The 22270-nt window shown below is 38.4% G+C and overlaps 1 protein-coding gene across 1 annotated transcript in view; it reads right to left on the reverse strand.

Annotated features, from left to right (window-relative positions):
• The window catches only part of ADCY2 (adenylate cyclase 2), a 1612539-nt gene that overhangs the window by 118582 nt on the left and 1471687 nt on the right, over positions 1 to 22270 (reverse strand). The window contains exon 24 of the mRNA XM_053715803.1: positions 3915 to 4073. Within this exon, the coding sequence (XP_053571778.1) occupies positions 3915 to 4073 (159 nt within the window). The remainder of the gene's footprint in view (positions 1 to 3914; positions 4074 to 22270) is intronic.

Here is a 22270-nt window from a genome sequence, read left to right on the forward strand (position 1 = left end):
AAAATAGATAATAGAAGTAAATTAGAAAGTTGTTTATAATTGTATGCTCTTTCTAAATCATGAGAGAAAAAATTTGGGTTTCATGTCCCTTTAAGCCCGCTGCTCCATAACCTGTCTGCCTGCTCTGAGGTGGCAGACAGACATCCCCAGAAATCAACCTGATCGAATATGATCAGGTTGATTGACACCCCCTGCTAGCAGCCGATTGGCCGCAAATCTGCAGGGGGCGGTATTGCACCAGCAGTTCACAAGAACTGCTGGTGCAATGATAAATGCTGAGAGCGTATGCTGTCGACATTTATCGATGTGCAACGATCATGATCCGCAATATCAGATCATGTCCGCTCGCACTATAATAAATAGGCCCCTATGTTAGAAAATAAAGATATATCTACAATTGAATTCTTGTTTTTGTGAAGTTACATTCAGCATACATTATAAATATGAATTTATAACACATTACATTTCTTAATACATTTCTTCAATTTCTTCTTAATAGATTTATTCAAAAATACATTGAACAGCCAGAGCAACAAAGCTTTTAATGTATCATTTCTGCAAGAAACCTTAGCAAACATAATGAGTTTGAAGGAGCAGCTATGTTTTAAATAGCGCACGTATTACAAGTTCAAAGTAAACTTTTTTGTTTGAGTGCAATCACGATTTGCATTTGTTGGGTTAGGACGACTGAAGAACTCGCATAAAGGGTAGAGAATTTAAAAAAGTGGCTTTAGACACATTATAATTACATTTAAAAGTACAGTTACACTTACAGTATATAAATGCTATCTTTTAAAAATGTTTTCATAAAAAACATTTCTAAAAAAGTTATAAGTGCTCAAAGATATACGGTATAATAATAAGGTGTCTGTTATGAAAAAAAAGGGGCTCTAACATTTGACCCCATTGCGGTCCCTAGCTTCTAAAAATAAAGATCCTTCTCAAATTTAAAATAATTTCTGGTCTGAATGAAATTAAGAATTTCCAACAAATATTGGACATCGAGACCTTAAAACAATTCATTATTTTGTATGGTTTATCCTACAACTCGTATAACCTCATCCATGGAAATATTGGTGTAAAGACTGGACCCATATAATGTGACAAGAATCATGGAATCTGCCACTGGATCAGGACTATCCTCCAAAATCTGTACATTTTTTAGTGTGTCTTTAACCACAGTTTTCAGCGACCATACACAAGGCAGTAACCAATGGTCAATAAATTGTGCTACTGGTTGCATGATAGATGCCATAGCAGAAATTATAGGATGCCCGGGGATGGGTTATTAACATCTTTATGGATATTTGGTATTCAGTATAACACAGGTCTAATATGGAAATTCTGTTGCAAAAATTGCTTGGCCTTCTTATCCAACAGACCCCTCTGTACACCTCTATCCAAGAGTTCTACAATATCTGTCTGAAACACTGTAGTAGGATCCATGTTTAACATTTCATAAACTTAATTTTGAACCATGATGGCCCTTCCCTTATCAGTACCTATCAAAACTAACTTATTGTTGTTCTTTAAAGATTTTAGGACATCATTCTCTTCCTTAGTCAAATTATAATATCATTGTTTAGTCTTAGAATATACATTTTGTTTAACAAGACATGTAAAGTCGGGATACTAGCATTTTTGTATATGTAGTGTATGCATGTATATATGTATTTATAGTGTTTTTATTTATATACATACATATATACTCATATAAACACACACACTATATATATATATATATATACATATATATATATATATATATATATATATATATATATATATATATATATACACACTCCAATGTTCTTCACATATGGAAAATGTTCTATGTATTTTTAAATATACATTTCATTTATATAAATACCTAGGTGCAACTTTAAAAGTCTTTGTATTCAGTCACATATTTGTAGAAAGACACTCACAGAAATTACGTCTAAAAATAATAACTTCCTTTATTTTAGGTCCATTAAAACGTGTTGATGTGTCGGCTGAGAAACCAGACTTTTTCGAGACAACAATATAAAGTGCATACTATCTAAAAAATGCTCACTCAGTTAAGATGTCTTAAAAAAAGGCTGGTGTCTCAGCCAAAATGCCAACACGTTTTAATGGATCTAAGATAAAGGTAGTTTATATTTTTATATATAAATCCTGTCAGTGCCTTTCTACAAATATGTGAATATATATATATATGGCATTGATTTATATGTATATATATATATATATAAAGATAGATAGATATGTATTTTACAAGATAATAATCCATACACAGTATATATATATATATATATATATATATATATATATATATATATATATATATATATATATATATATTTAGAGAGAGAGAGTTTATATTTTTATACATAAATCCTGTTAGTGCCTTTCTACAAATATGTGATATATATATATGGTTTGTGTATATATATATATATATATATATATATATATATATTGTATATATATATATATATATGTAATGTATTTTACAAAATAATAATCTTATACAGTACATATATAGAGATAAAAAAAATCTATGTAAAGAAGATTGGAATATGTAATATTAATAGCTCAGTTCAGGTTAGCAGTCGAGAATAGGTGTTCATTAAATTGGGAGAATACGTTATCATGGTCGCAAAGTCCAACTCTTTGCCCGTACACAAACTTTTTACTTTCAACTTAATATGAGCGCTACCCAATGCACGCAAAACTTTAACTTCTTCTAAAGTTAACACTCAAGCTGCTGCGCCAGCTGTAATCTAACTGTACAGGACAACAAGACGTGTACAGACAAAAACTGTGTTTTAGAAAAAAATTATTTAAAGGGCCACTGTAAGTAAATATTTTCTATGCCTGTTACTAACTAACTACCCCAAATACGCTTTTTATCAATAGCCTTTCATTAACATATCTCTACCGTATATCAGAAATCTTGTCTGCAAATTTAATTGTTTTCCAAACCCACTCCGTGGGTATCCTTTGCTCTGTACCAATCCGTTTACAATACCAAGGTTTCAAAATGGCGCTTTAAACACAAAGTTACTGGTTTAAGTATTTTGAACATGCAGTGCTGAAAATAGTGGGCAGGATAACTTGACATCATCGGCAAATAAAATATATAACTTTTAGAACGTTATGAAACTTCGTTTTGGAGAAAATATAGGTCAGTAGGTTTTAATTAATGTTTATTAACTTTAATATGTTAGTTGTTTAGCTTAAAAATTATAACAGAAAGTAATCCTTTAACTTTATCCATGATTAGTTTCTGGAAATGTAAAGGTCAGATTAATTTTGACAACATTGTTTTGTTTTTGTTTTTTTTAATAGAAATGTGTTATCCCCATATTTCTTATTGAGAATATCTGCCGGGAATCACTACTACAAGCTAGCCACATCACAATTTTTTTTTTTTGCAAAGAACAAAAGTGAAGCTTTCCATAATGTAGGGTAACAGTTTTAACTGCATGAATGACTCAACTAAGTGTGTGTGTCACATGCGTTTGTTTATTCTTGTTTTGAATTTTCGAATAAAGGGAAAAAAATCGAGAATTTTTGCACTTGTCTGAATCTGAATGCACTTGCAGGCTTGCCCTTTTGTAAACCGAGAAGGGCAACTGTCCCATGTCCTATACTTTGGGGGGGGGGCTGCATTACCAACAGGGGGTGAGGGTGTGAGAAGGTGCAGTGTTTATGAAGAAGTGGTTATGGTATCAGGAGGTATAATGTATAGTCTTATTCTTTCTATAGGACACATTAAATGTTGGGACAGGGATGGTCCATACTGGGGGAGTGTGCTTTTCTAATGTCAGCTCTTAATGAGGATGGACCCATAGCATATCTAGGACTATTAGTGAAAAATCACATATTATGTTAAACAATTAAATCAATGCTCAATTGATTTTACTTACCTCATTTTTCAAGTTTCTTGCTAGAAAGTGTTCAGCCACATGAGCAGGGAGCACATTTTCTAATAACACCCGATTTAGGTTCTCCATTGTCTCAATTTCTTCCCGTTCTTTTTTGAATTTGTTCTTCCACAAGAAGTCTAACCTACAGTAATATTCATTCTGTTATAAGAGGACACAGAAGTAAAGAAACAATAGGCATCTTGACCTGCAAAAATTCAGATTTATGAATAAAAATAAAAGTAAGGCATTGGCATAGAGCTCTCTCGTTAATCTATAGGCAATAAAACAGTTCATTAGTATAGACTGGGGCAAGTTTACTGTATTAAACACTCCATTTGATAGAAGTTGCAGTAGCTACTAATTGTATATTGGAAAATGCTGAAAATACAAAATTTGACACATTATTCTACACCTTTAATTGTATTGAATTACATTTATGAATTTATTTATTTATTTGAATACAGACTTATCTTGAGTGACTGCTCTGTCATCTAAAATTGTATAATTTTTTTGTCCTCTTTTTAAATTTCTGTTCTTAAATGGGAAGTGAAACCCCCAAAAAACTTCAATATTCAGATAAAGCATGTAATTTAAAAAAAAAAAAAAAAGATTAAAATTTGATTTCTATTATCAAATTTACTTCCATCACTTTACAATGAATGTTTTTAAAAATAATTTGCATTGTGCAGACACTGCTACCGTTTAAAGCTCTGTATAAGTGTTTAACATTGTTAAACGCTTTCTTGCAAAGATGCTGCCATATAGTGCTCGTGCTCAAAAAATTTTCTTCAGAAAATTTGAGTTTTTTTTTATTTTACTCTGTCTAAATCATGAAAAAACACGTAGTTTATCAATAATACAATGTTCTCGTGTACTAGAGCATATTAGTTTTTCACTATTGCTTGAACAGAACTTTGGGTTTAACAACAACAAAGTTGAAAGCAGTTAACCCCTTAATGACCACAGCACTTTTCCATTTTCTGTCCGTTTGGGACCAAGGCTATTTTTACATTTCTGGGGTGTTTGTGTTTAGCTGTAATTTTCCCCTTACTCATTTAATGTACCCACACATATTATATACCGTTTTTCTCGCCATTAAATGGACTTTCAAAATATACCATTATTTTCATCATATCTTATAATTTACTATAAAAAAATTATAAAATATGAGGAAAAAATGGAAAAAAACACACTTTTTCTAACTTTGACCCCCAAAATCTGTTACACATCTACAACCACCAAAAAAAACATATGCTAAATAGTTTCTAAATTTTGTCCTGAGTTTAGAAATACCCAATGTTTACATGTTCTTTGCTTTTTTTGCAAGTTATAGGGCCATAAATACAAGTAGCACTTTGCTATTTCCAAACCACTTTTTTTCAAAATTAGCGCTAGTTACATTAGAACACTGATATCTTTCAGGAATCCCTGAATATCCATTGACATGTATATATTTTTATTTAGAAGACATCCCAAAGTATTGATCTAGGCCCATTTTGGTATATTTCATGCCACCATTTCACCGCCAAATGCGATCAAATAATTTTTTTTTTCACTTTTTCACAATTTTTTTCACAAACTTTAGGTTTCTCACTGAAATTATTTACAAAAAACTTATGCAATTATAGCATACATGGTTGTAAATGCTTCTCTGGAATCCCCTTTGTTCATAAATAGCAGACATATATGGCTTTGGTTTTGCTTTTTACTAATTAGAAGGCTGCTAAATGCGACTGCGCACCACACGTGTATTATGCCCAGCAGTGAAGGGGTTAATTAGGGAGCATGTAGGGAGCTTCTAGGGTTAATTTTAGCTTCAGTGTAGTGTAGTAGACAACCCCAAGTATTGATCTAGGCCCATTTTGGTATATTTCATGCCACCATTTCACCGCCAAATGCAATCAAATTAAAAAAAACGCAAAATTTTTCACAATTTTAGGTTTCTCACTGAAATTATTTACAAACAGCATGTGCAATTATGGCACAAATAGTTGTAAATGCTTCTCTGGGATCCCCTTTGTTCAGAAATAGCAGACATATATGACTTTGGCGTTGCTTTTTGGTAATTAGAAGGCCGCTAAGTGCTGCTGCGCATCACACGTGTATTATGGCTAGCAGTGAAGGGGTTAATTAGGTAGTTTGTAGGGAGCTTGCAGGGTTAATTTTAGCTTTAGTGTAGAGATCAGCCTCCCACCTGACACATCAGACCCCCTGATCCCTCCCAAACAGCTCCCTTCCCTCCCCCACCCCACAATTGTCCCTGCCATCTTAAGTACTGGCAGAAAGTCTGCCAGTACTAAAATAAAAGTTTTTTTAAAATAAAATAAAATACATCTTTAGCATATTTACATATGCTACTTTGTAGGATCCCCCCTTAGCCCCCAACCTCCCTGATCCCCCCAAAACAGCTCTCAAACCCCCCCCCCTCTGCCTTATTGGGGGCCATCTTGGGTACTGGCAGCTGTCTGCCAGTACCCAGTTTACAATATTTTTTCTCTTTTTTATTTTATTTTTTATGTTTTTCTGTAGTGTAGCTTCCCCACGACCAACCCCTACCCCCACCCCCTCCCAGATCCCTTAGATTACTTTTTTGGGGCATTTATTCCCCCTCTTCCTCCCACTTATACAGGATCATTTCTGTAGTGTAAGCGGTTCCCACCCACTCCCTCCCCGTGCACGCGCCCGCCCGCCGTCCCCCCTGTGCACAAGCGCGTGTCTGTGCGCGCCCCTGACTGTCCCGCCCCCGATCCCGCTCCCCTCTGTGTCTCAGAAACCATCGATGGCCGCCCACCCGCCTCCCACTGCAGCTCCCACCCACCAACGATTGCGGCCATCGATGTCCGGTGTAGAGAGGGCCACAGAGTGGCTCTCTCTGCACCGGAGGGGTACAAATTGTTATTGCAGGATGCCTCGATATTGAGGCATCCTGCAATAACCGGAAAGCAGCTGCTTTCCAAACCGAGGACGTACGCCATACGTCCTCAGGCGTTAACTGTATTTTTTCTGAGGACGTATGGCGTACGTCCTCAGTCATTAAGGGGTTAAAGTAATCTCTGGTGTGATCCTGAGCTAAACAAGGCTAGTTATTGGTGGCTACACACATATGCCTTGCTTAACTCCTTCATTTTGGGGGCAAGTGTTTAACACCGGAAGAAACACTTGCTGGAGAAATAAAATCCCACTTTCTTTGATGCTATTACATGATTTCAATGTCAGGATCATATCATGGTGGACTGCCCATGATGCTAGGCATGCCCCTAGTCATATTTACTATTTACTCAAAGGAGGAGGCTGCAGAACGCCATATAAGGTCATACCGTCCTAACGTTGTTAAAGCCCAGCACTGTTAGGACCGCATGGAACTTCCTATTGGCGTGAAGTAATCAGCTAAGCAGCTGTTTTAGTTTCCAGACCAATATTGCATAACCAATCTGGGACTGACGATAACAATGTTTTATTTTACCCCTCTGTAGGTGTTAAATGTTCGATCAGGTCAAAATTAAACTTTCCTGATTGAGATAGGGCATGCCATTTTAATCAACTTTCCAATTTACTTTTATCATCAAATTTGCTTTGTTCTCTTGGTATTCTTAGTTGAAAGCTAAACCTAGGAAGGCTAATTTCTAAACTCTTGAAGGCCGCCTCTTATCTCAGTTATTCACATTTAGGGGTCAATTTATTAAAGTCTGTCGGACATGATACGCTATAGCGTATCATGTCTGCCAGACATTGCTGAATGCAGACAGCAAACGCTGTCTGTATTCAGCATTGCACAAGCAGTTCCAGTGAACTGCTTGTGCAATACCGCCCCTTACAAATTTGAGGCCAATTGGCCACTAGCAGGGGGTGTCAATCACCCTGATCGTATAGGATCGGGCGGATTGTTGTACGCAGCCCCAGAGTTGGCGTATGAGTTAAGGAGCAGCGGTCTATAGACCGCTGCTTCTTAACTCCTGTTTTTACGGTGAGCCTAAAGGCTCGCACGGAAACTAAGTGAATTGACTCAACTCGGCCAATAAAAAACGCGTTGCTCCGCCCACTCTGACGTTACGTGACGTAGTCATTACAGACCGGCTTCGATACTGTGAGAATCCCTGAGTGGAGCAGTTATCTGACATCGGCTTCTACATTAAAGAAACATCCGCTTCCACTGTTATCTTTCAGTGTCTGACCGCTGCTGCAGAGACCAAAACACGGTGTAAGTAAAATTGAACACCTCAATTTTGGTTCTCTGCTGTTCTTTTGATTTGGATTCATTGTCATTTCAGCTCCCTTCCAGCTACAATTGGCATTCGACATCTCAGCTGTTGAAGGAGTCTCTGATTTCGTTCCGATCTGGATCTAACCCATATTAACCCTTGAAGGCTTATGAACTTTCTTTGGATCAAGTTCTATTGTGTATTTCTGTTGTGTTTATGCTATTTTATATTTGATACTGCACTTATTTATTTATTTTTAATTGTACTAGCTGATCAGCTATATATTTTTTATCTGCATATTGTTTATTTATTTTTTTGATGTAATAAAAACATATTTTTTCACATATAACAAACGTTGTTTAAGTTATCACTAAGACCAAAGGATGTTTTATAACGTTTTTTAACCAAGTAGGTCATATCACATTTATCCAATTTTTTCTATTTTCCAATTTTAGCAACAAATATTTTTTGTAGCGCCAGAGGTTTTAAAATTTCTTATCTTTTTTAAGGTAGTTATTTTTATCTTTACTATTGGGAGCTAGCATAACATATTAAGTGAGCCAATGACAAGAGGTATATATGTGCAGGCTCCCAATGGTGCACAAAAAGGGGTTTCTATTCCTTGAAAGGTAATTTGTACATAATAAAATGTCTGTAAAATGTATCATTTTTATAATTATTCCTTTAATAAAGTTTTACTTTTGGATACAATGCAATTCAAGTCATATACCGGTAATTGCTGGGGGGGAAAACAACAGCAAATCAGGTCACTTTATTTTTACATAAGCAGAGCACCTTAAAATATTCATATATTATTTCCATATTTTGCTTTTATTTTACATACTGAAATTTACCCTCAATCCAAAACACTTTTATCTATGTAAATCTTTCTTCAGAAAGATGTTCAGTGTACTGGTACCAAAGATAAAACTAAAAAATATTTCCTAAAATATGATATACACAAAACTACACAATGTTCAGGCTTAGAGTAATTTCTAACAAACAAAGTTCTGCTCAATCCAACTAACACATAAAAAAACAAATCAGAGCCAATGACGTTTATTTCCTTCCTTGGTTTCAAGAGACACTGCTCTTTGATGTGTGATGAAATGCATTATATTAGCACTATCTAACCGGGTGAAATGTGCTATGACTAATGCTATTCCTTTTGGGATGGTTTCTAGAAACTGAAATATCTGCTATTCATTTTCTTATACTTCTGAAGTCTTTTTCCTCATATAACAGTTTTACTTGTTTTTACTTAAAAAAAGAATAACACAAAAAAACAAAATAAAACACAACGGCCTAGATTCAAAGTACTTTGTTAGACTCTAGATTAATAACTAATAAGATATTACAATATTCTTAATTATCTACTAAACTTTTGACAACTCCCATGGTGCCATTCTGACATGTAAGCAACATTGGGGTCAATTACAATCCTTTAAAAAAAAATTAATATATATATATATATTTATAGGGACATTGTAAGGATTGTGCTTTCTCCCAGTTTTCCTAAAGTATCCAAAAGCAAAATCTGTAACCTAGGCTTTCTTAGGTTGCAAATTGCCTACATTTGCTAGTTACATAACTGCTTTTTGTCCTCTCTAGGGAGTGTGGGGCAAGCATAATTTCACACAAAACTAAGATATGTTAAATGTCTTTTTAAATAAGTAAGGACATAATTTGTAATTACAAGCACCCTGTCAGTTATATGACAAGTTAATGGGTGATAAAAATATTGAATACTGAAAAGAGTTAGAGATTAATCATTCACGCTATGTGATTTACAAAATGAATTATCCAATCTGGTCCCTATTCTTATATATATATTTTAGGGACTAGAGTTAGTTACAGCATTTGGCCACACAATGTATGCCTTCAATAAATTATACTTTGATAAACACAAGAGTGACCCTTTGTTATTTCTCTAGATATAACAGCCCTTGGTGCTCAGGCAGGTAACCCCAGACAAGCCTGGGTGCAAAGCTCATAGGGAAAATTTCAAAACAAAATTATTAACACAACATCCTTCAAAACCTTTTTTAAGCTCAGTAAAATCAAGTACCCATACTGAGCTTTAAATATGCTAAGCTTTACAAATCTCCAGAGAGTGCAATCTCTATAGGAACTGTATAGAACATTTGTATTATAATGCACTCTGGTATTTACAGTATTTCTGTACTGTTGAACACTGAGTGAGGATTTATAGCAACCTTTCTCTCTCTCTCTCTCCCCTCTCTTTTAGGCAGGTGTAAAAAAAGTGAGTGAACAGAAGAAAAATGTAAATCGAATCAATATTTAGTGTAACCAAATAGCTTGCTCAATGGGTAGGTACCACCCTAGGAGCAGCCTCTTTCTCTTGTAAGATGTATCCAGTCCACGGGTTCATCCATTACTTGTGGGATATTCTCCTTCCCAACAGGAAGTTGCAAGAGGACACCCACAGCAGAGCTGTCTATATAGCTCCTCCCCTAACTGCCACCCCCAGTCATTCTCTTGCAACTCTCGACAAGGGAAGTAGCTAGAGATATGTGGTGACAGTGTAGTTTTACCTTCAATCAAGAGTTTGTTATTTTTAAACGGCACCTGCGTTGTACTGTTTTACTCTCAGGCAGAAATTAGAAGGAGAATTCTGCCTGGAGGTTTGATGATCTTAGCGGTTTGTAACTAAGGTCCATTGCTGTTCTCACACATAACTGAAGAATATGGGAAAACTTCAGTTGGGGGAACGGTCTGCAGATTACCTGCTTTGAGGTATGTTCAGTATTTTTATTTCTAGAGAGATGAATAAGTTCTAGAAAATGCTGACAGAGCCTTGTGTATTTGAGGTAAGCCTGATGCAGTGATTTAACAGCAACTGGGATCATGCTTACAAAACAGGGCAATACTCATGTTAATATTCATATTACTTAGTGACAAAACATTTACATGATTTCATAAATAGGACGTTTTTTCTCTGAGGGAGATAAGTCTTTATTTGGGGCCTAGTTTCCACATGGCTAGTCAGATACTCCTAGGAGTATTTTCTTAAGGCCCTTCTAACATCCAGTACATGGTGGGAGGGGCCTATTTTAGCACTCTAACTACGCAGTTTTAATTCAGACTGAGACATCCAGCTTCCCTAGAGGTTTCCTCGGGCATCTGAGGACCATTTCAAAGGGGTTATTTCTGCACAAAATCGTTTTTGAGGGCAGGTAGGAGCCTCAGCAGTGCTGTGGCAAGGTGCTCAATTGATTTTTAACGTTTTTTAACGTTTTTCAATCCGGTTTGGGGCCTAAGGGGTTAATCATCCATTTGCAAGTGGGTACAATGTTGCTTTAGTCCCTTACACACACTGTAAACATTTAAAAGACTTTACTGTATTTTTACACTGTTTTGCAGTTTAAGTGCTAGTTTTTTTCTCTTAAAGGCACAGTAACGTTTTTGTTTAATTGCTGTTTCACCTTTATTAAAGTGTTTTCCAAGCTTGCTTGTCTCATTACTAGTCTGTTAAACATGTCTGACATAGAGGAAACTCCTTGTTCAATATGTTTTGAAGCCATGGTGGAACCCCCTCTTAGAATGTGTACCAAATGTACTGATATTTCTATAAACTATAAAGACCATATTATGGTGCTTAAAGATTTATCTCCAGGGGATTCTCTGACTGAAAAGAGGGAGATTATGCCATCTAGCTCTCCCCATCAGGCCCATTTATCAAGCTCCGTATGGAGCTTGAAGGGCCGTGTTTCTGGCGAGTCTTCAGACTCGCCAGAAACACAACTTATGAAGCAGCGGTCAAAAGACCGCTGCTCCATAACCCTGTCCGCCTGCTCTGAACAGGCGGACAGGAATCGCCAGACATCAACCCGATCGAATACGATCGGGTTGATTGACAGCTCCCTGCTGGCGGCCGATTGGCCGCGAGTCAGCAGGGGGCGGCGTTGCACCAGCAGCTCTTGTGAGCTGCTGGTGCAATGTTAAATGCGGAGAGCGTATTGCTCTCCGCATTTAGCGAGGTCTTGCGGACCTGATCCGCAGTGTCGGATCAGGTCCGCAAGACCTTTGATAAATGGGCCTGCATGTGTCAGAACCTATAACTCCCGCTCAAGTGACGCCAAGTACATCTAGCGCGTCTAATTCTTTTACCTTACAGGACATGGCGGCAGTTATGAATGCTACCCTCTCAGAGGTATTCTCCAAACTGCCAGGGCTACAAGGAAAGCGAGACAGCTTTGGGGCTAGAACTAATACAGAGCTTTCTGACGCTTTAATGCCTGTGTCCGATATACCCTCACAATGCTCAGAAGCCGAGGCAGGTGAGCTTCTATCTGTGGGTGACATTTCAGACTCAGGGAAGGCGTTACTTCAGTCTGATTCTGAAATGACAGCGTTTAAATTTAAGCTTGAACACCTCCGCTTATTGCTTAGGGAGGTTTTAGCGACTCTGGATGACTGTGACCCCATTGTGGTTCCAGAGAAATTGTGTAAAATGGACAAATACTTTGTAGTGCCTGTTTACACTGATGTTTTTCCAGTCCCTAAGAGGTTTTCGGAAATTATTACTAAGGAATGGGATAGACCAGGTGTGCCGTTCTCTCCCCCTCCTGCTTTCAAAAAGATGTTTCCCATAGATGCCGCCATACGGGACTTGTGGCAGACGGTTCCTAAGGTGGAGGGAGCAGTCTCTACCCTAGCTAAGCGTACAACTATCTCCGTCGAGGACAGTTGTGCTTTCCTAGATCCTATGGATAAAAAATTGGAGGGTCTCCTTAAGAAAATTTTTATACATCAAGGTTTTATTCTCCAGCCTCTTGCATGCATTGCCCCAGTTACTGCTGCAGCGGCTTTTTGGTTTGAGTCTCTTGAGGAGGCTCTACAGGTAGAGACCCCGCTAGACGATATTCTAGACAGGATTAAAGCTCTTAAGTTAGTTAACTCCTTTATTTCTGACGCCATTTTTCATTTAGCCAAGCTAACGGCTAAGAATTCAGGTTTTAGCATTTTGGTCCTGGTCAGCAGACGTTACTTCAAAGTCTAAGCTTCTTAACATCCCCTTCAAGGGACAGACCCTATTCGGCCTGGTCTGAAGGAGATTATTTCTGATATTACTGGAGGAAAAGGTCATGCCCTTCCTCAGGATAGGTCCAATAAGTTAAGGACAGACAGAATCATTTTCGTTCCTTTCGAAACTTCAAGAGTGGCGCAGCTTCAGTTTCCTCTAATGCAAAACAAGAGGGAAATTTTGCCCAGTCCAAACCAGTCTGGAGACCTAACCAGGCTTGGAACAAGGGGAAGCAGGCCAAGAAACCTGCGGCTGCCTCTAAGACAGCATGAAAGAGTAGCCCCCAATCCGGGACCGGATCTAGTAGGGGGCAGACTTTCTCTCTTCGCCCAGGCTTGGGCAAGAGACGTCCAGGATCCCTGGGCATTAGAGATTGTTTCCCAGGGATATCTTCTGGACTTCAAAGCTTCATCTCCAAAGGGGAGATTTCATCTCTCACAATTATCTGTAAAACAGATAAAGAGAGAGGCATTCTTACGTTGTGTTCAAGACCTACTGGTTTTGGGAGTGATCCACCCAGTTCCAAGGGAGGAACAGGGGCAGGGCTTCTATTCAAATCTGTTTATAGTTCCCAAAAAAGAGGGAACTTTCAGACCAATCTTGGATCTCAAGATCCTAAACAAATTTCTCAGGGTCCCATCCTTCAGGATGGAGACTACCCGAACCATCCTCCCTATGATCCAGGAGGGTCAATATATGACTACCGTGGACTTAAAGGATGCTTATCTCCACATTCCGATTCACAGAGATCATCATCAGTTCCTCAGGTTCGCCTTCTTAGACAGGCATTACCAGTTTGTGGCTCTTCCCTTCGGGTTAGCCACAGCACCAAGAATCTTTATGAAGGTTCTAGGGTCCCTACTGGAGGTTCTAAGGCCATGGGGCATAGCAGTGGCTCCTTACCTAGACGACATTCTGATACAGGCATCGATTTTTCAAATCGCCAAGTCCCATACGGACATTGTTCTGGCCTTTCTGAGGTCTCACGGGTGGAAGGTGAACGAAGAAAAGAGTTCTCTCTCCCCTCTCACAAGAGTTTCCTTCCTAGGAACACTGATAGATTCAGTAGAAATGAAAATTTTTCTGACAGAGGTCAGGTTATCAAAGCTACTAACTTCATGCCGTGCTCTTCATTCCACTTCTCGGCCGTCAGTGGCTCAGTGTATGGAAGTAATCGGCCTAATGGTAGCGGCAATGGACATAGTTCCGTTTGCCCGCCTATATCTCAGACCACTGCAACTTTGCATGCTCAATCAGTGGAATGGGGATTACACAGATTTGTCCACTCTGCTAAATCTGGATCAAGAGACCAGGGATTCTCTTCTCTGGTGGTTATCTTGGGTCCATCTGTCCAGGGAAATGAGTTTCCGCAGGCCAGAGTGGACTATAGTGACGACAGATGCCAGATTTCTGGGCTGGGGCATGGTCTGGAACTCTCTGAAGGCTCAGGGTTCGTGGACTCAGGAGGAAGCCCTCCTTCTGATAAACATTCTGGAACTGAGAGCGATATTCAATGCTCTTCAGGCTTGGCCTCAACTAGCTGCGGTCAGGTTCATCAGATTTCAGTCGGACAATATCACGACTGTAGCCTATATCAACCATCAGGGGGGAACAAGAAGTTCCCTGGCAATGTTGGAGGTTTCAAAGATAATTCTATGGGCAGAGGTTCACTCTTGCCATCTCTCAGCTATCCATATCCCAGGAGTAGAGAACTGGGAGGCGGATTTTCTAAGTCGGCAGACTTTTCATCCGGGGGAGTGGGAGCTCCATCCGGAGGTATTTGCCCAGCTGATTCAACTATAGGGCAAACCAGAACTGGATCTGATGGCGTCTCGTCAGAATGCCAAGCTTCCTTGTTACGGGTCCAGGTCAAGGGATCCCCAGGCAGCGCTGATAGATGCTCTAGCAGTGCCCTGGTCCTTCAGCCTGGCTTATGTGTTCCCACCATTTCCTCTCCTCCCTCGTCTGATTGCCAAGATCAAGCAGGAGAGAGCTTCAGTGATTTTGATAGCACCTGCGTGGACACGCAGGACTTGGTATGCAGATCTGGTAGACATGTCATCCCTTCCACCATGGACTCTGCCGCTGAGGCATGACCTTCTACTCCAAGGTCCTTTCAAACATCCAAATCTAATTTCTCTGCGACTAACTGCTTGGAGATTGAACGCTTGATTTTATCAAAACGTGGTTTCTCCGAGTCAGTCATTGATACCTTAATTCAGGCTCGAAAGCCTGTCACCAGGAAAATCTATCATAAGATATGGTGTAAATATCTTCATTGGTGTGAATCCAAGGGTTACTCATGGAGTAAAGTCAGGATTCCTAGGATATTATCCTTTCTCCAAGAAGGATTGGAGAAGGGATTGTCAGCTAGTTCCTTAAAGGGACAGATTTCTGCTCTGTCTATTCTTCTGCACAAGGGTCTGGCAGATGTTCCAGACGTTCAGGCGTTTTGTCAGGCTTTAGTTAGAATCAAGCCTGTGTTTAAACCTGTTGCTCCACCATGGAGTTTAAATTTAGTTCTTAAAGTTCTTCAAGGGGTTCTGTTTGAACCTCTTTATTCTATAGATATCAAGCTTTTATCTTGGAAAGTTCTGTTTTTTGGTAGCTATCTCTTCGGCTCGAAGAGTTTCAGAGTTATCTGCCTTACAGTGTGATTCCCCTTATCTGATCTTCCATGCAGATAAGGTAGTTTTGCGTACCAAACCTGGGTTTCTTCCTAAGGTGGTATCTAATAAGAATATCAATCAGGAGATTGTTGTTCCGTCACTGTGTCCTAAGCCTTCTTCAAAAAAGGAACGTCTATTACACAATCTTGACATGGTTCGTGCGTTAAAGTTCTATTTCCAAGCTACTAAGGATTTTCGTCAAACATCTGCATTGTTTGTTGTCTACTCTGGACAGAGGAGAGGCCAAAAGGCTTCGACATCTTCTCTTTCTTTTTGGCTGAGAAGCATAATCCATTTAGCTTATGAGACTGCAGGCCAGCAGCCTCCTCAAAGAATTACAGCTCATTCCACTAGAGCGGTAGCTTCCACATGGGCTTTTAAAAATGAGGCCTCTGTTGAACAGATTTGTAAGGCGGCGACTTGGTCTTCGCTTCATACTTTTTCTAAATTCTACAAATTTGATACTTTTGCTTCCTCTGAGGCTATTTTTGGGAGAATGGTCTTGCAGGCAGTGGTGCCTTCCGTTTAAGTTCCTGCCTTGTCCCTCCATTCATCCGTGTCCTAAAGCTTTGCTATTGGTATCCCACAAGTAATTGATGAACCTGTGGACTGGATACACCTTACAAGAGAAAACAGAATTTATGCTTACCTGATAAATTTCTTTCTCTTGTGGTGTATCCAGTCCATGGCCCGCCCTGTCACTTTAAGGCAGGTGTTTTTTATTTTTAAACTACAGTCACCACTGCACCCTATAGTTTCTCCTTTTTCTTGCTGGGGGTGGCAGTTAGGGGAGGAGCTATATAGACAGCTCTGCTGTGGGTGTCCTCTTGCAACTTCCTGTTGGGAAGGAGAATATCCCACAAGTAATGGATGAACCCGTGGACTGGATACACCGCAAGAGAGAGAAATTTATCAGGTAAGCATACATTTTTTTTTTGCTCAAAATTTGCCTTTCACAGGGAAGAACTTTCCTGCAGTATATTAGTCTGACCCTGACTTAAAGGGGCAGTCTACACTAGAATTTTTATTGTTTAAAAAGATAGATAATCCCTTTATTACCCATTCCCCGGTTTTGCATAACCACCACGGTTATATTAATATATATTTTACTTCTGTGATTACCTTTTTAGCTAAGCATCTGCAGACTGACCCCTTATCCCAGTGCTTTTGACGTACATGCAGTTTAGGCAGAATCCTAAATAACTCGGAGTGAGCACAATGTTATCTATATGAAACACATGAATTAGTACTATCTAACTGAAAAAAATTCAAAATGCTCTGAGCTAAGAGGCGGTTTTCAACGGTTTAGAAATCAGTTTGAATATGCAAAGTTAGAACTGCGCTTGCAAAATTTATAGTTAATAGAAGCCTACAGATACAGCTGATTTTCTCCAAAAAACACCTTAAATAATCTACAAAAAACTATTAGAATGATCAATACCAAGCCAGGTACTTAATCAATACTAAAATCTGTGGCACTGAAAAAAACAGCTAAACTATAGACTAGATGGCTAATTGTGAAATAGTAAATGCTCCTAATGAGTAAACAGAGTATCATAAGATAATTATATTAGACTCAGATGATATATATATAATTCAATGTTAAAAATTCAGTGTTAAAAATTCAATCACTATAAATGCATATTTAATTATACAAAACAATTCATGAGTTATACATAAATACAAAACAATTTAAAATATCACAGAAACTGTTAAAAAAGCAATTGCTACACAAAAATAAAAATAAAATACAATGAAAAAAGAAAAAAAGAAATTCATATAAACCATACAATTTTGGCATACAAATAAAAATGGTTTAACCTTAAAATATAACCCACATATAGTGTAGTAAACAAATAAAAATCAGTCTCTGGACGATTTTTCAGTCAGTTTGATAATGATGAGACCCAATAATACAGGGAGTGCAGAATTATTAGGCAAATGAGTATTTTGACCACATCATCCTCTTTATGCATGTTGTCTTACTCCAAGCTGTATAGGCTCGAAAGCCTACTACCAATTAAGCATATTAGGTGATGTGCATCTCTGTAATGAGAAGGGGTGTGGTCTAATGATATCAACACCCTATATCAGGTGTGCATAATTATTAGGCAACTTCCTTTCCTTTGACAAAATGGGTCAAAAGAAGGACTTGACTGGCTCAGAAAAGTCAAAAATAGTGAGATATCTTGCAGAGGGATGCAGCACTCTTAAAATTGCAAAGCTTCTGAAGCGTGATCATCGAACAATCAAGCGTTTCATTCAAAATAGTCAACAGGGTCGCAAGAAGCGTGTGGAAAAACCAAGGCGCAAAATAACTGCCCATGAACTGAGAAAAGTCAAGCGTGCAGCTGCCAAGATGCCACTTGCCACCAGTTTGGCCATATTTCAGAGCTGCAACATCACTAGAGTGCCCAAAAGCACAAGGTGTGCAATACTCAGAGACATGGCCAAGGTAAGAAAGGCTGAAAGACGACCACTACTGAACAAGACACACAAGCTGAAACGTCAAGACTGGGCCAAGAAATATCTCAAGACTGATTTTTCTAAGGTTTTATGGACTGATGAAATGAGAGTGAGTCTTGATGGGCCAGATGGATGGGCCCGTGGCTGGATTGGTAAAGGGCAGAGAGCTCCAGTCCGACTCAGACGCCAGCAAGGTGGAGGTGGAGTACTGGTTTGGGCTGGTATCATCAAAGATGAGCTTGTGGGGCCTTTTCGGGTTGAGGATGGAGTCAAGCTCAACTCCCAGTCCTACTGCCAGTTTCTGGAAGACACCTTCTTCAAGCAGTGGTACAGGAAGAAGTCTTCATCCTTCAAGAAAAACATGATTTTTATACAGGACAATGCTCCATCACACGCGTCCAAGTACTCCACAGCGTGGCTGGCAAGAAAGGGTATAAAAGAAGAAAATCTAATGACATGGCCTCCTTGTTCACCTGATCTGAACCCCATTGAGAACCTGTAGTCCATCATCAAATGTGAGATTTACAAGGAGGGAAAACAGTACACCTCTCTGAACAGTGTCTGGGAGGCTGTGGTTGCTGCTGCACGCAATGTTGATGGTGGACAGATCAAAACACTGACAGAATCCATGGATGGCAGGCTTTTGAGTGTCCTTGCAAAGAAAGGTGGCTATATTGGTCACTGATTTGTTTTTGTTTTGTTTTTGAATGTCAGAAATGTATATTTGTGAATGTTGAGATGTTATATTGGATTCACTGGTAAAAATAAATAATTGAAATGGGTATATATTTGTTTTTTGTTAAGTTGCCTAATAATTATGCACAGTAATAGTCACCTGCACACACAAATATCCCCCTAAAATAGCTAAAACTAAAAACAAACTAAAAACTACTTCCAAAAATATTCAGCTTTGATATTAATGACTTTTTTGGGTTCATTGAGAACATGGTTGTTGTTCAATAATAAAATTAATCCTCAAAAATACAACTTGCCTAATAATTCTGCACTCCCTGTATATACTAAAGTCACTTTGTTAGGAATACTCCAGCATTGCAAACAAATCCTAATGCAGGAGAAAGACAAGAGAAACTTGTCACAAGAAAGCAAATAATTCCAAATGAGGCTGTTCCTTTATTCCTTACAGCAGGGCACTTGATCTGTTTGCACAAGCGACTGTATAATTATCCAAAGGATGCTTGACAATTTCAGCAGTTACAGCAAAACCGCAGTTTTGGCATTTCAAATTCAGCGTGTCTGTGGCAAATACGGATCCTTAGATGGATCAAAAAAAGAGAGCAACGCGTTTTGGCTAATACGCCTTTCTCAAACTCTCCTTGCATTACTACAATGTTGCCTTTTATAGGGGTTGTTAACCCCTTAAGGACACATGTCGTACAGGGTACGTCTTTCACAAGCTGGTCTTTAAAGACCAGCGACGTGCCCTGTACAGCATTAGGGGTTTAATCCTGCTCGCTTCCAGCCGCTTTCCAGTTATTGCAGTGATGCTTCGATATCGAGGCATCCTGCAATAACACCCCTTGGCCATCCGATGCAGAGAGAGCCACTCTGTGGCCCTCTCTGCACCGGACATCGATGGCCGGTATCGTTGGTGGATGGGAGCTTACGTGGGAGGCAGGTGGGCGGCCATCGATGGGCCCTATGATGTCGAGGGGGGCGGGATCGTGGGCGGGATCATTGGGGCCACGCACTTGCACGGGGTGGAAGCGGGTGGGAACGGCTACACTATATAATTTTTAAAAAAAGTGGGGTAGAGTGGGGTAACATTTAATTTTAAAAAAGCATCTAAGGGATCTGGGAGGGGGTGGGGGGTTGGTCTTTGGCTGGGGGAAAGCTACACTACAGAAAAAAATAATAAAATAATAAAAAGCTGTTTTTTTTAGTAAACTGGGTACTGGCAGACGGCTGCTAGTACCCAAGATGGCTACCAATAAGGTAGAGGGGGAAGGTTAGAGAGCTGTTTGGGGGGGGATCAGGGAGGTTGGGGGCTAAGGGGGGATCCTACACATCAGCATATATAAATATGCTAAAAAAAAATATATATATATATATATTTAAAAATACCTTTTATTTTAGTACTGGCAGACTTTCTGCCAGTACTTAAGATGGCGGGGACAATTGTGGGGTGGGGGAGGGAAGAGAGCTGTTTGGGAGGGATCAGGGGGTGTGATGTGTAAGGTGGGAGGCTCATCTCTACATTAAAGCTAAAATTAACCCTGCAAGCTCCCTACAAGCTACCTAATTAACACCTTCACTGCTAGACATAATTCACGTGTGATGCGCAGCGGTATTTAGTGGCCTTCTAATTACCAAAAAGCAACGCCAAAGCCATATATGTCTGCTATTTCTGAACAAAGGGGATCCCAGAGAAGCATTTACAACCATTTGTGCCATAATTGCACAAGCTGTTTGTAAATAATTTCAGTGAGAAACCAAAAGTTTGTGAAAAAAATTGTGAAAAAGTGAAAGTTTTTTTTTATTTGATCGCATTTGGCGGGGAAATTGTGGCATGAAATATACCAAAATGGGCCTAGATCAATACTTTGGGTTGTCTACTACACTACCCTACAAGCTCCCTAATTAACCCCTTCACTGCTGGGCATAATACACGTGTGGTGTATAAAAAAGGATGATACCAATATAATTATAAAAATTGAGAAATATAACTATAAATTTTACATTTTAAATTTAAAACCTAATCACAAGGAAACATCCCAACTCAAATTCTTGATTTAATTATTTAGGAGTCAGAGACTTCATTTAGAAGATCCATTTACTCTCTAATTTTAATAGGCTATTATGTATATCCATGCCTCTCCAATTTTTCTTGACCTTTGCTATTCCTGTATATTTTGGGATTTGCTTTATTGCAACTATAGAAATGTTTTGGGATGGGAAGTTCTTTATTCCTTTCCTGATCATGATTTTCAATTGATAAAATATGTTCCCTAATACGATCTCTCAGGGCTCTTTCTGATTCTCCATGTATTGTAGGCCACAAATACACTCAAGCAGGTAGACCACATTTCTATCTGAAAATCTTATTTGTTGCTTAATTTTATAACTCTTACCAGTAACATTGGATTTTATTTCTTTTGTTTTTACTGCATGTTTACAGGTCTTACACGTTAGGCATGGAAAATATCCATTAATTACTTTTCCCATAAGGTCCTGGTCCCTAGTGTTTTTTCTTTTCATTTCTGTAGGAGCCAGAATTGATTTCAAATTTTGGGATCTTTTATATATTATTTTTGGGTATCTGGGTAGAAACTCTCCTATTAGGTCATCACTTTTTAAGATCGACCAATGCTTCCTTATAATTTTTTCTATTAGATAGTTATTCTGACTATATTTTGTGATGAAAGGGACAAAATGTTCTTTACTATCATTCAACATATTTCTATCTTTCTTTTTTGTTGTTAGTAACTCCTTCCTGTCTTTTACTTTTAATTCATTTTTAATTGCTATAATATCCTTTTCCTTATATCCTCTATCTATAAATTTCTCTTTTAGAACCTCTGCTTGTATATCGTAGTCGGTATCGTTACTGAATTTTTTTGGGATGCGTGTTAGCTGTCCTTTGGTAATATATTTTTCCAAGTATGGTGGTGACAGCTTGTCTGATGTATAAAATTATTAGCATCCACTGACTTGAAGTGTGTTTTTGTATTTATAATTTTATTTGTAATATATATTTCAAGATCTAAGAAACTTATTTTTTCATTGCTAATTTTGCTAGTGAAATTTAAATTTTTATTGTTTGTATTCATTTCTAAAATGAATTGTTCAAGGTCCTGATGGGTTCCCTTCCAAATTTTATGGATTTTATAAATTTAATAAAATTAATAAAATCCATAAAAAATTTGTTTTGTTTAAAAGTGGTCTTTATATAATATTACCAGCATATTTAAATACTCTCATATTTCCAAAACGTAGTGTTTTTATCTTCTAAATAAT

This window comes from Bombina bombina, chromosome 5 (assembly GCF_027579735.1).
Source record: "Bombina bombina isolate aBomBom1 chromosome 5, aBomBom1.pri, whole genome shotgun sequence".
In the NCBI taxonomy this organism is placed as follows: Eukaryota; Metazoa; Chordata; class Amphibia; order Anura; family Bombinatoridae; genus Bombina; species Bombina bombina.